The sequence below is a fragment of the Delphinus delphis genome, chromosome 15 (genome assembly GCF_949987515.2).
Source record: "Delphinus delphis chromosome 15, mDelDel1.2, whole genome shotgun sequence".
NCBI classification, from domain to species: Eukaryota; Metazoa; Chordata; class Mammalia; order Artiodactyla; family Delphinidae; genus Delphinus; species Delphinus delphis.
In genome coordinates, this window is record NC_082697.1 from 84,477,275 (window position 1) to 84,490,392 (window position 13,118).

At 56.5% G+C, this 13,118-nt stretch overlaps 1 protein-coding gene and 1 non-coding gene across 2 annotated transcripts in view; both read left to right on the top strand.

The window, feature by feature from the left end:
• RADIL (Rap associating with DIL domain) overlaps window positions 1–13,118 on the top strand; it is a 61,258-nt gene that overhangs the window by 25,238 nt on the left and 22,902 nt on the right. Inside the window, exons 3-4 of the mRNA XM_060033211.1 lie at window positions 11,040–11,287; window positions 12,302–12,934. Of these exons, the coding sequence (XP_059889194.1) occupies window positions 11,040–11,287; window positions 12,302–12,934 (881 nt within the window). The remainder of the gene's footprint in view (window positions 1–11,039; window positions 11,288–12,301; window positions 12,935–13,118) is intronic.
• Window positions 7,348–7,453, top strand: LOC132439071 (U6 spliceosomal RNA). The gene has a single exon (XR_009522301.1). It is a non-coding gene; the product is annotated as a U6 spliceosomal RNA (small nuclear RNA).

A 13,118-nucleotide genomic window follows, 5' to 3' on the forward strand; every position in this document is an offset into this window, starting at 1 on the left:
TTTTGTTTTTTTATGTAAAAAGTGATGGTTGTGTCTGTTACCGTATTTGTTTATAACGACCATATTCTCTTAACTTATTAAGGTTATTAAAATTTGCTGTTTGCGTATTTTGACCCCTTATGCGTTTTTAAATTTTTGGCCGTGTTCGGTCTTTGTTGCAGTGCGCGGGGCTTCTCATTGCGGTTTGGCTTCTCGTTGCGGAGCGTGGGCTCTAGGCATGCAGGCTTCAGTAGTTGTGGCATGCGGGCTCAGTAGTTGTGGCGCGCGGGCTTAGTTGCTCCGCGGCATGTGGGATCTTCCTGGACCAGGGCTCGAACCTATGTCTCCTGCATTGGCAGGCGGATTCTTAACCACTGTGCCACCAGGGAAGTCCCCCCTTATGCGTTTTTAACCTCTACTGTGTGTCAGACTTTTAAGCTAAAAACACATGTTCTTCAGTTCTGAAAAATCACATCCCTCCTTGGATCGTTCCTTCTGGTTCGTCTGTTATCCAGGTTCTGCGTCTTCTGGACTGACGTGTTTTCCGGGTCTTTTCTCTCCTAGTTTCTCTTGTCTTCTTGCCCAATTTTCAAAGCGGTTTCCATGGCTGTCTCTTCCAGCCTGCACGAGTGTAGGGATTTTGCTGCAGGGCAGTGGGGCGTCGGGCATCCTCGGGATGCAGCCTCCTGGGCAGGGAGGCTCCTCACTCTGGGCGAGAGACAGGGGGTGCTGACCTTCACGACAAAGCTGGTCCTCCAGGTGGACCCGGGAAGGGGCGTCGGCGGCCCCTCCCGTGTGGGTCTGTGAGCAGGGGCGCCGGGTGGGCTGGTGTCGCTCGGTTTACCAGGATCCTCTCCCAGGGAGGGCTCGAGGCTTCTCTGGGGAGTCACACAGGGCCTTTGGTTTCAGCTAAAGAAAGTTCCTGCTTCTGCCACACTGCTCTCTCGTTGGCATGGTTCTGGAAGGCTCTGTTTCCATCTGTGACTGGCTAACAAATGGTCTGAGCGTTTGATCTCCTCAGTTACCCATTATCTTAATTAGCTTATTAGTTCCTTCTAGAGACGGCTGCTCTTCCCTGATTAGGGCCCTAATTGGCAGGAGAAGGTCCAAGTTTTACCACGGAAATAATGCTCCTCGGTACTTGAAAATGTGACTTCCCCCCACTTAAGAAAATAAGACATATTCATTATTGAAAATTTGGAAAATAAGGGTAAGTATTAGGTAGAGAGTAAAAATCACGTGTAAAGTCACCGCCTAGAGAGAATTGCTTTCAACATTTCGGTGCCTTTCATTCTTTTCTTACTGTTGCATTACTTTTCTTACATAATTTAAATCAACCTATGTACATAGTTATATATATATATATATATATATATATTTTTTTTTTTTTTTTTTTTTTTTTTTTTTTTTGGGGGGTACGTGGGCCTCTCACCGCTGTGGCCTCTCCCGTTGCGGAGCACAGGCTCCGGACGCGCAGGCTCAGCGGCCATGGCTCACGGGCCCAGCCGCTCCGCGGCACGTGGGATCCTCCCGGACCGGGGCACGAACCCGCGTCCCCTGCATCGGCAGGTGGACTCTCAACCACTGTGCCACCAGAGAAGCCCCCCGCTGGCTGTTTTTAAATTGGGGTGGCCCAATGCCAGTTCACATTCCCATGGGCAGTTTCTGAGTGTGCCGTCTCTCCTTATCCTCGCGATCGTGTGATTCCATCACCAAAGAATCTTTGCTGATTTGAAGGGAGAGTGTACCTCATTATTTAGCTTGCGTTTCCTTTAGTATTTGTGAGGTGGAGCAGATTTTGGAATGTTCACGAACATCTGTTTGTCATCTGTACCTGCTTCTTATTGCTTTCCTAATCTTTATTTTGAAATACTTCAGGCACACAAGAAATAGATACAGTGTAGTGTAATGAACTGTTTGCACACCCATGACCCAGCTTAAGAAATAAGATGTCACGGGTGGAGTACGGAGGGTGCGGAGGGGACGCGGTCCCCTTGGAGGTGTTCGTGGCTCTCTTCCAGGCCCGTGGAGAGGAGGCTTGGGAAGCCTAGGACATCTGCATTTTGCCCGGGACTTGAACCCCTGGGCCACTGGCGGGAAGGCGGACGTCGGGCAGCTCCGTGGGTGGCGGACAAGGATTTGTGCTGGGGGGACAGGGCCGGGTGGAAATGGAGCTGCAGAGCTGGCAGCGGGCAGCGGCCACTCGGGGCGCCTCCTCCCGGCAGCATCCAACTTTCGGAGCGGCTGGTGTAGGCAGTGTCCTTATCGCTGGTTGGAACTCAGGGGCCACAACAGCCTGTGGCCACTTCCAGGCGGCAGAGCCCTCGGCGGGATGGGCAGGGGGCTCCGGTCCCCACCCGGCGTGTCCTCAGGGCGCCCTCCCCCTGGACAGGTGTGGCGGCGGGTCGTGAGGCTGTGGACGGGTATGTAACTGTAGAAGGGACCGTGTGCAGGAAAGGGCAGAAGACCCGCCTGCTTGGGTCGGTAGGTCATTACCAAGCAAGCCGCCACCAGAGCCTCGCTGTCCCCGCGGGGTCACCCTGAGCTCCACCCTCTCCCTCCCCCTCCCCCTCGGAAGGAACCACCATCCTGACTTCGTAATGACTGTTTTCTCAGTTTCCTTTTAGTGTTATCACCTGTGCATTTTTGCCTACGAGCGTTTCCCTTTGCCTGTTTTGAGTTATGCGGGTGGATTTACGTCTCCTTCCTGTCGTGCTTGTGGGGCTCCCGCCCGTGCTGCTTGGAGCCGTGTCCTGCCACGTGGGTGCAGTGATGCTGAGCAGCTCTGCAAATGGGTCTGGGAATCGTGCAGCTCAGAGCGTCCTGGTCCCTAAGCGTACAAGTCCCTCGGGGGTGCACACCTGGTAGGGATATTGCTGGACACTGAGTGTGCATATTTCTACTTCACCTGATGGGGTCAAAGAGTTTCCTAGTTTACCATTCCACTGGAAGTGTCAAGTGCCTGGTCTGCTCTGTTGCATTTTCTATTGTTTGGTCTTTTTCTTAATGATTTGTGGGCATTCTTTATTCTAGATTCTAGTCTTTTTTTAAAATATATTTTTAAAAATATTTATTTATTTATTTAGGCTGTGCCGGTCTTAGTTGCGGCATTCGGGCTTCTTAGTCGTGGCATTCGGACTTCTTAGTTGCGGCATGCAAACTCTTAGTTGCGGCACGCATGCAGGATCTTGTTCCCCTACCAGGGATCGAACCTGGGCCCCTTGCATTGGGAGCGAGGAGTCTTACCCACTGGACCACCAGGGAAGTCCCTAGATTCTAGTCTTTTATCAGTAATACGTGTTGTAATGATAATGATTTCCTCCCAGTCTGTGAGTTGATTTTCTAAACTCTACTTATCGTGTCTTTTGATGAATAAAATTGTTCGTATAGTTGACGTTGTTGATTCTCTTCTTTATGGTCAATGCTTTTGATTCTGTTTTGGTTTTGTCTCGTATAAGAGATCCGTCCCTGCCTCTGAGGTTGTAGAGATAGTCCCTGCGTTCTCTTATGAAAGCTTGATAGTTTTGCCTTTCACATTAGGGTCTTTAAAGCCTGACTTTTTTTTTTTTTTTGCGGTACACGGGCCTCTCACTGCTGTGGCCTCTCCCATTGCGGAGCACAGGCTCCGGACGCGCAGGCTCAGCGGCCATGGCTCACGGGCCCAGCCGCTCCGCGGCACGTGGGATCCTCCCGGACTGGGGCACGAACCCGCGTCCCCTGCATCGGCAGGTGGACTCCCAACCACTGCGCCACCAGGGAAGCCCTAAAGCCTGACTTTTAAAATGGAAATAAAATTCACATAAAATTAACAATTTTAAAGTGTATAATCCAGTAGCATTTAGTACCTGGCCATGTCATGTTGGTCTTTTATTGTATCAATACAGTATAGTACAGTGATTGACTGTTGTATGTGAGATCACTCTTGCATTCCTGGGATAAATCCCACTTGAACATGGTTTGCTACTATCTTGGAGACTTTTTCATTTCTCTACATACGGGATATTGGTCAGTAGTTTTCTTGTGATGTCTCTCTTCTTTCTTTTATTGGACTTCATGAGACTGCCAATTGGTTTCTTCAGTCAATTCTGAAAAATGCTCATGTATTTTCTTTTCAGATATTGCCTTTGCCCTCTTTCCTCCCAGAGCCGTCTTTTTTTTTTTTTTTTTTTTCCTGGCCGTGCTGCATGGCTTGTGGGATCTTAAGTCCCCAACCAGGGCTTGAACCCGGGCCCTCAGCAGTAAAAGCCCTGAGTCCTGACCACTGGCCTGCCAGGGAGTCCCCCCAGAGCTGTCTTTCAACGTGTGTGAGGCCTCTTGCTCTCTCTTCCCTGTCTCCTAATGTCTTTCGTGTCTCCTTTGTTCTTCCATTTTTGGTCACTTTATACCACATCCTAGACATTTTAGACTTGCCTTGTAGTTCACTGATTCTCTTTTCCGTTGTGTCTGATATGCTGCATACTTTCTGTTACTGTATTGTTTCGTTTCTAGAAGTTCTAATTGGTTATTTTTCAAAGCTGATGTTATTGTTTATGATTTCCTGTTCTCTACACATATTTCAAGGCATGTTTTATCTCTTTAAACAGTGTAAGCATGATCTTATAATTTGTGTATGGTAATCTTAACATCTGATGTCCTCTTCTTTAAAAGGAAAATTTTCATTGAAAAATAGCGTACAGACAGAAGCGTGCCCACATTGTGAGGGTACAGCTCAACGAGTTTTCAGAAGATGAGTGCACCTGTGTGGCAAGAACTAGAACATTATCAGGACACCTGCAGCCTCCCTCACACCCCCTTCTGGTCCTTGGCCATTGAGCCAACCTCTCTGACTTCTAAAACCATAGTTCAGTTTTGGCTCTAAGTAAATTTCCTATAAATGGAATCGTATTATGGGTACCTTTTTGTGTCTGGCTTTCTGTTTTTTGTTTTTTTTGGGCTTATTCTTGCTTTTAGAAGAGTCCATGCATTACTATTGCTGTGCAGGATTCCATTATGTGAATGGGCCACAGTTGATCTGGTCATCCTGTTGTTGGTAGACACGTGGTGTTTCCAGTTTGGGCCCATTAGGAGTGATGCCACCGTGGACGTGTTCCTGTGCACGTCCTGTGGCCCCACGTGTGTTCCTATCGTGTGTACACTGAGGAGTGGACTTGATGGTTCAGTGGTAGGAGACACCAGCGCACGGTGCTTTCCAGGCTGCTCGTGCCAGTTGACACCCCCCTCCCCCAGCAGTGTGCAAGGGCTCTAACCGTCCCACTTCCTCTCTCACACTTGGCCTGTCCGTCTTTTTCACTTAAGCGTCCTTGACTTCTGTCAGTGGTGCTTTGTAGTTTTCAGTGACACGGTCTTGCACATCTTTTGGAAGATTTATTCCTTAGTTTCATGTTTCTTGACATTATTATAAATGGTATCTTTCTTTTTAAACATACCCTTTTCTCTTTGTTTCTAGTATTTTAAAATAGTATTGAATTTGCATACTCACCATATCTAGTTCCCTTGCTAAACTCATTTGTTAATTCTAATAATTTGTCCGTAGATTCTTTTGCATTTTCTGTATACACAATCACATCGTCTTGAAAATCATCATAAATTTCTTTCTTTCTTTTCAATCCTACCTTTCCATTCGTTTTTCTTACCTTATCGTACTGGCTGGGACCTCCAGGACCTCCAGTACGCTGTTGACCAGAAGTGGTCAGCAGGCATCCGTGTTGTGTCCCTAACTGGGGAGGGCGGGTACGATATACACTTTTTTTAGAATTTTATTTGCCGATGGTAGGATCGATCCTAAAAAGCTGGGTAACATATTCCCGTGTCACTGCAGTCCCTTTGAAGGGTTTATTGTGAGAATGCAATGGAATTGAATGCAAAACACTCAGAATAAAGCTGGCCATGTAGCAGATAGATGCTGCGTCCCCAAATGGTCCTTAGGTAGTTTGTCGTCGTCGTTGTACATTTCAAATACAAAAAACCTCAAATTAACGTCAAGGATTGCTTGATTAACTTAGGGCTGCGTTCTGCATCTTTTGCTAACCCAGAAAAGCGCATTCTAGTTTAAAAGGGCTTGTTTAAGGCAGGTCTGACCTCTGAGTTTTGCAGCGGCTACTGCAGAGTTTGTGTCAGCAGCGCCTCTCCCGCTGTTATTAGGGATCACTGAAATAGTCTCAACTCCCCCAATTTCGGCAAAATTCCCGAATGCAGGAACATTTGCCTCATCCGTCCCCGACGAAAACCACATCCCTGAGTTCTCCTGCAGCCCTGGTAGTGGCTGTGAGCAACAGGGACTTCTCTGAGTTGGAGACGCTGTTTCAAACCCTCCGATCCTGGGAGAGAAGAGCAAACAGGGCCCGGGGGTAAAACCGACAGCTTGAATTTATTGTCCTGAACTTACTGACGTTCAGGAAGAGAGCTGTGTTGTTCTTTCCAGTGCTGTGCTGGAGCCCATGACGGGAGCTCTGATGACAGCTGCCAGCTGCTTTCAGAATTAATGTCCAACCGCGCCCCCCCCCCCCCCGCCCCGGTATCCAGGGTCCTTTCCTCTCTCCCCGCAGAGGGGGTGCCGGCACCGACACGTAAAACACCGTGTGGCCTGGGGTGTCATCCCTCCACCTCTCCCCCCCTGCCCGACGGCTGCCTGGCCCAGGAGCGTCTGATGGAGGGGATGAGGGACCGCAGATCCCTGCCCTGCAGAGTCAGCCACTCGCAGCCTTGATTCCGGTGGCGGCAGCTGGAGCAGCTGCCGGGAGAGGGAAGCTCCGAGCTCCTTTCTTTAACCGCGTCTGTTGTGCAGGCCGCCACCGTCGTCTGTGTCACGGTTACACCTCCTGCAGGTTAGGGCCCCTTCCCCAGTTCCCGTGGGAGAGACGCACAGTCCAGGAGCGGGCAGGATCGGCCCTGAACATCCAAGTCAGGGCCTGTGGCCTAACTGTGAGCCTGTTCAGGGGCAGCAAGGGTTGTTTCAGAGTCTCTCCTGGCTGTGTTATCCGCCTAAGACGTGGGAAGGTGGTCATTGTGCTTCTGGGTCTGGGGCCCAGTGTTGGGCGGTAAGGTGGTCCCATGTGTGTCCTGGGTGCGGGGGACACAGAGGCCTCTCCAGGTTCTGGTTACCCAGACCCCTCCTTTTATTCCTCTGCTGGGTGTGTTTCTGCCTGTTCACCAGGGAACAGATACAGGCCCAGCTCTGAGATGTGGCGGGTTCAGGCCCAGACCACTGCAGTGAAGGCGGCACGTCGGTAAGGAGAGTCACAGGAACTTTTTGGCTTCCCAGTGCCTAGAAAAGTGATGTTTACGCTCTCCTGAGGTCTGTTAAGGGTGCGATAGCATTACGTCTAGAAAAACAACGTACAAACCTTAATTTTAAAATACTTTGTTACCGTGCTCACTTCAGCAGCACATATACTAGAATTGGAACGATGCAGAGAAGATTAGCGTGGCCCCTGCGCAAGGATGACTCGCAAATTCGTAAGCGTTCCATATTTTTCCAATAAAGGCGTTTAAAAAATAAGTAAAAAAATAAAATACTTTATTACTAAAAAAATGTCAAAACAATTACAAGAGTAACATCAAAGATCATTGATCACAGATCACCATAACAAATATAAGAATAACGACAAGGTCTGAAATATTGCGAGAATTACCACAGTGTGGCGCAGAGACACAAAGTGAGCAAACGCTGTTGGAAGAAATGTGCCAATAGACTTGCTCAGCCGGGGTTGCCGCAGACCCTCAGTTTGTAGCCCACCGTGTCCGTGAAGCGCGGTAAGACGAGGTGTGCCTTATATGAGAGGGAAGAGCAGAGCCTCGTATCTGCCACCTTCCTGGGAACTGACAAACGTTTTAATCTAGAGAAAAGAGTTAGAAATCCAAAACGCAAATAAAAGCGGTAGGTGCTCGAGTATGTCTTCCGAGCGCCCCATGGGTTTCCCTTTCTCCCCCGTGGGCTTTCTGTGTACAGGGCACTGGGGGGGGGGGAGTGCCCTGGCAACGGTTCCTATCCTAGCTGAGTTCCAGAACCTTCTGGGGAGCTTTTACAAGAATGCAGATTCCCGGGTGTCCCTCAGACCTGCAGGACCAGATAAACCTCTGACCTCGCTAACTCGGTCACCCCTAGCGTAGCGAGAAATGTCCAGGGCTGGGCCGTCCAGCCCAGCTCACGGGGAGGCGTGATCCAGAAATGGAGCGCGTCTTCTTCACCCAGTGGCAAGGTTGGGCGTTTTCCTCTAAGATGAGTGACTTGGCACGTGAGATCACCGCCGTACAAGGCCTGGCCGCTCTCGTCACGTTATCCTGCCGGCGCCGCTCCCCTGTGGGCCAGGGCTTCTCCGTGGTGTGTCTGTTACCGAATCCCCATCATGGTGGCGGTGGAGGGGCCATGGGGACGACCTTGCTCGGGACGCGGGCTCCACCGTGACGCCCCAGATCCAGTGTGCAGAGCCTGGACCACGAGGCTGCGGGTCTGCCTGGACCAGGCTGAGAACCCCAGGCCGCGCCCCGCAGGCCGCTGGCTTGTGGGTGACGCTGCCCACACGTCCCTCCTGTCGCCGCCCAGCCTCCATCCCAGGCTTAGGGAGGAGGTTGTGCTCAGAGCCGGGCAGACACGCCCTGGGTTTGCGCGTCGTTGGGATGCGTGGATTGTGGTGGTGAAGCTGAAGTGGGATCAGACGCGGCGCGGCACCCTCATCGGCACCCGAAGCCACGACCCTCCTCAGGACGCCTGGCCGAACGACCGGTCTCCAGCGGCCTCATCAGGCGCCCCCGCCGCCAGGCCCCCAGCCCACCTCGGGGCAGCCGCAGAGTCCTACACACGTGCGAGGACCTCAGAGTGTTTATGATTTTTACTTTACACCTGAGTACTTGCCTTCCAGAGTTGACATAAACATTTTTAATCACATTTATTTAGAGTTTTAAAAAATAAAACGAGTAAAACATCACAGAGTTATCCGTAAAGCATGTCCTACACGTGCAGTATGTGATGTCACGCGTGTTCTAGCAGCTCCCATACGGCATGTAACGTGCCTCCCCGGGCCCAGACCCCCACCTGTCAGGCGGCCGTTTCTTGAACTTGCTCTGTGCCTTTTCTGTCCGTTTTTGAAAACAGCTTTACGTGCACGTGTACGCACACCGTGAGCAGCATGCCGCGGGGTTTTGTGTGCTCTTTTCAGCATGTAAACAGAGGTCCCACACCCTACCCATTGCTCCCCATCTGCCTTTCCACCCGCCACTGGGTACAGGCTGGGCCCAGCTTTCCCTGCAGCATCTCTGCCCTGTGCGAGGATAGTCCCCGTGGAGGGTTGCGTGGGGTTCCGGGGCCTTCCTCGCTCAGGTGTCCACACGTGTGAGGGTCCTCGTGGCTGTGCTGCCCGCAGGGTGTGCACGGATCTGTCGGCTGGACCTTGTGGGTTGCTCTGCACGTTGGCCGTGCTGGCGTTGGCGGCCCAGCGGCCCCGGCCTTGAGCTGCCGCTACCTTCCTCCCGACAGCCCTGGCCCTTCAACCCTGAGGGCCTGTGGATGAGCCCTGGACGCTGTTCCAAACTCCCCAGGCGGCCCTGAGCGCGGGCGGGGTGAGAGCCCCTGCTTTAGCCTGGGAGGGGGTCAGCTGCGAGGGGACGTGGGACCCTAGCTGGAGGAGTGGTGTCCAGTCGGCCGAGAGTGTGCGCCCACGCCCATCTGCTGCAGTCCCAGGGACGCTGGCCCTGGTCGCTCGGGCCTCGTCCAGGGCCTCTGCGGGCCCCCAGGAATCGAAGAGGAAAGGGTGACCTTATGGGCTCTGCTGCTGCCCGGGAGCCCCAGCACTTGTGCAAGGTGGTTCTGAGGTGCATCCTCTCCTGCAGCCCCGTCCTAGGAGGAGGAAAAGCCTGGGCTAGAGCGTCGTTTTGGACTGGTTTTTAAATGTCTTCTTCCAGGCAGGGCCCCCGCTTGTGCCGTGATGCCCCAGCCGTGAGAGCGGGGGGTGGGACTGGTGAGGCTGGGGTCTGCCTCCCCGCCTGCCCCCACCTCTGTTCCTCCATCCCTGCCTCCTGCCCTCGGCCTCCTCCTTCCCCTGACCCGCCCCTCTTCCCCCACCCCTCCCCCCGCCCGCTGCCCTGCCTGACGGTCGCTGGCCCGGCTCTGCAGCAGGCGGGGAGCAGCGGGCGCCCGGCAAACGGCTCGCACTGCGGCTGAGCAGCCTCCCTCCTGCAGCCCCGGCTCCCTGTGGGCTGCCGGGGACCGGGCTCCCTTCTCCTTCTGGAAGGCAGGTCGGTGTTCCCGGGCGCCCTCGGCCCCCGCTTGCCCACCTCACTTGCCCTGGGTTTGTCTGGTTTTGTTTGGAACGGTTACAGGAAGGGATGCTGCAGACAGAGGCTGTGTGGAGGGCCCTCGGCAGGGGGCTCAGAGAGGAAGGCCTGGGTCAGCCGGGGAAGGCGACGGTGACAGGAGACTGGCCCTCGAGTTCCGTGTGGCTTCTCAGCTTTCACGCGGCATTAGTTTAAAAGAGCGCTTCCTACGTGTAGAAGGGTAAGGCTTTTGTGGGGTGTGCACGGGTGTGCGCGTGTGCATGCGTGTGCCTGGCCGTGTTGGAGGTGCCCCGGGACGGAGCAGCCGTGTTCTGGATGGAGACCAGCCGGCCCTGTGGGCTGGAGTGACGTGGCGAGTTGACTGCTTCCTCCTTGTAAATGGGGGGGGATGATGAACAGTCGTCACCTAATCAGCTCACGCACGCACACACGGGCTGCCAGGACGGGACAGGGGATGGGCAGGTTTTGGGGTCGGCGTGGTACCCACGAAGCCCCCAGCACGCTGACTCTGCGGGGGTCGAGGCTGTGGTGGGCTTGGCATCCCGCGGGGAGGCCGTGGTGCTGGCTGGTCTCGGGGCTGGGATGCGCCACGGGCTCCTGTGGGGCGTCTGGGGCCTCGGACGGCCGGGCTGCCTGGCTCTCGGGGCGAGCCCCGGAGGAGCCACGGCCTTCCGAGGATGCGGTCTGTGGGCAGAGTCCCGCGGCCGCCTGCAGGCCTGCTTGACGGAGCCGCGACCCGTGTTAGGAGCGGCCTCGAGCCATCTGTTCACCCCGCGCTGCTTCTGCCGCAGGGATAAACGCCCAGGCCCGGAGACTGCAGCGGAGCCGCGCCAAGGGAACCACAGCCCCGGCCGCGGGGGGCACCTGGAGCCCCCCTCCACCCCGCCTGCGCCGCACGGTCAGCGAGACCAGCCTGGGCTCGGCCATTGCCCCGCCGTCCACTGCCCGGGGCCCCGAGGAGCCCGGCCAGGACGCCATGCGCTGCTCCCTCTACGAGTCGCCCCACCTGCTGCTCCTGCAGGGCTACAGCCAGCAGCACGTGAGCGCCCCTCTCCTGGGCCCGAGGCGGTGGGAGGGGCGGCGGCGAGCAGGGCGTGGGAGGCTCTCGGCTTGGCGCCCCCGCCCCTCTGCTCCTTACTGACCACGTCAGCGGGGGACTCGGGGGCCGGAGAAATGGGCTGCGGGGGAGCACCCCATTGGGTCCGCCCTAGACGCTGGAGGAGGGTGGCGGCTTCCCCGTCCTCTGCTTCCAGAACATTCTTTCGTCCAGGCTGCAGTGGGCGGCAGCAGGGCCTTGGGAGGGGGTCCCCCCAGCTCCTCACTCACTGATCCCAGTGTGGGTCTTACCTGGTACTGGGCCCCCTTCCTGCCCGGCCTGGCGGGCCCCTGGGGAATGGCCCCCGTGGGCTGGGCCGCAGGCCTCCCGCGGCCTCGAGCGTGTGCGGGGCGGCTTCCTCTGAGGAGTCCCGCAGGCCCCCGCCCCGCGCCCGCATTTCATACCACTTTTGTCGGAGGCCTCTTGGCCTGAAGGGGCTCGCCCTTGGCGACCCCGCCGACCCTGCCCGTGCTGCCGCCCCGGGGAGGTCTGCTGTTCCTCCCGGCCTCTCGCTCACCCGCGTGTCCCCCGCTCCCTTTCCTGCTCCACCTTCCCCGCACGCTGTGTGACCTTGTCAGGGCTCTGCAGCTCAGGTCCTGGGAGGCATCTTCCTTCCCGGAGCCGGCGCAAAAAGGGGGGGCGCCTCCCCAGCTTGTCGCCGTCACCTGGCGGAGCGGGCGGGCCTGGCGTGTCTGTAGACCAGTGTCCACGTTCAGGTCTGCCCTTGGCTGGCCTCTCATGTCTCGAAGCTGGGGCCTCCCCCCCACCGCACCCCGGGCGTCTGGTGTACCACCGAGGCTGCTCTGGGAGATGGGGTGGGCGCCCAGTGTGGGCAGGCAGCGGGGCAGGAAGGGCTCCGGGGGGCGGGGGGGGGGTGCTGCCCAGGGCGGCTTAGGTACCAGGGGTGGAACTGCCCGAGTGGCGTCCTGCCCCTGAGGTCTGGTGTCTGCGTTTCAGGACAGCCTGGTCTACGTGCTCAACCGGGAGCGGCACACGGTGGGCCAGAGGACCCCCTCCAGCAAGCCCAGCATCAGCCTTTCGGCCCCCGACATCCTGCCCCTGCACTGCACCATCCGCAGGCGCCGGCCGTTGGGCCGAGCTCAGGCGGGGGCACAGCTGGTCCTGGAGCCCATCCCCGGGGCGTCCGTCTCGGTCAACTTCTCGGAGGTGGGGGGCCGCGCCGTGGCGCTGCGCCACGGGGACCTGCTCTCCCTGGGCCTGTACTACCTGCTGCTGCTGAAGGACCCAGCGCAGGCCCAGCCCCTGCCCGCCCAGGCCCTGGCCCGCCTCCGGGCCGTGCCGGAGAGCTGTAGGATGTGCGGCGCCCCGCTCCGGGCCCGGGGCGCCTCGGTCTCCGCGAGGCCCGGACCCCCCCGGGCGCGGCCGCTGCACCTGGAGTTCGAGCCCGACATGGAGGACGCGCTGCTGCAGCGGATCATGACGCTGGTCGAGCCGGGCGGCGACGACCACAAGCTGACCCCCGCCTTCCTCCTCTGCCTCTGCATTCAGCACTCGGCCACCCGCCTCGAGCCGGGCTCCTTCGGGCAGCTCCTGCTCAAGATGGCCAAGATGATCCGAGAGACGGTCTGGGTCAGTGGCGGGGCGGGGGGCGGTTCGCTGCCGGCGGCCTCGGCCGGGAGAGGAGCGGGTGGGAGCCGCGGCCGCCTGGGTGGAGGGCGCGAGCTCCCCCTTGACCGAGACCAGCCCTCGTCGCTGTCGGGCGAGCAGGATAGGCAGGGCCGCCGGGGGGGCTGGGGTAGCCGCCGAGGGTTCG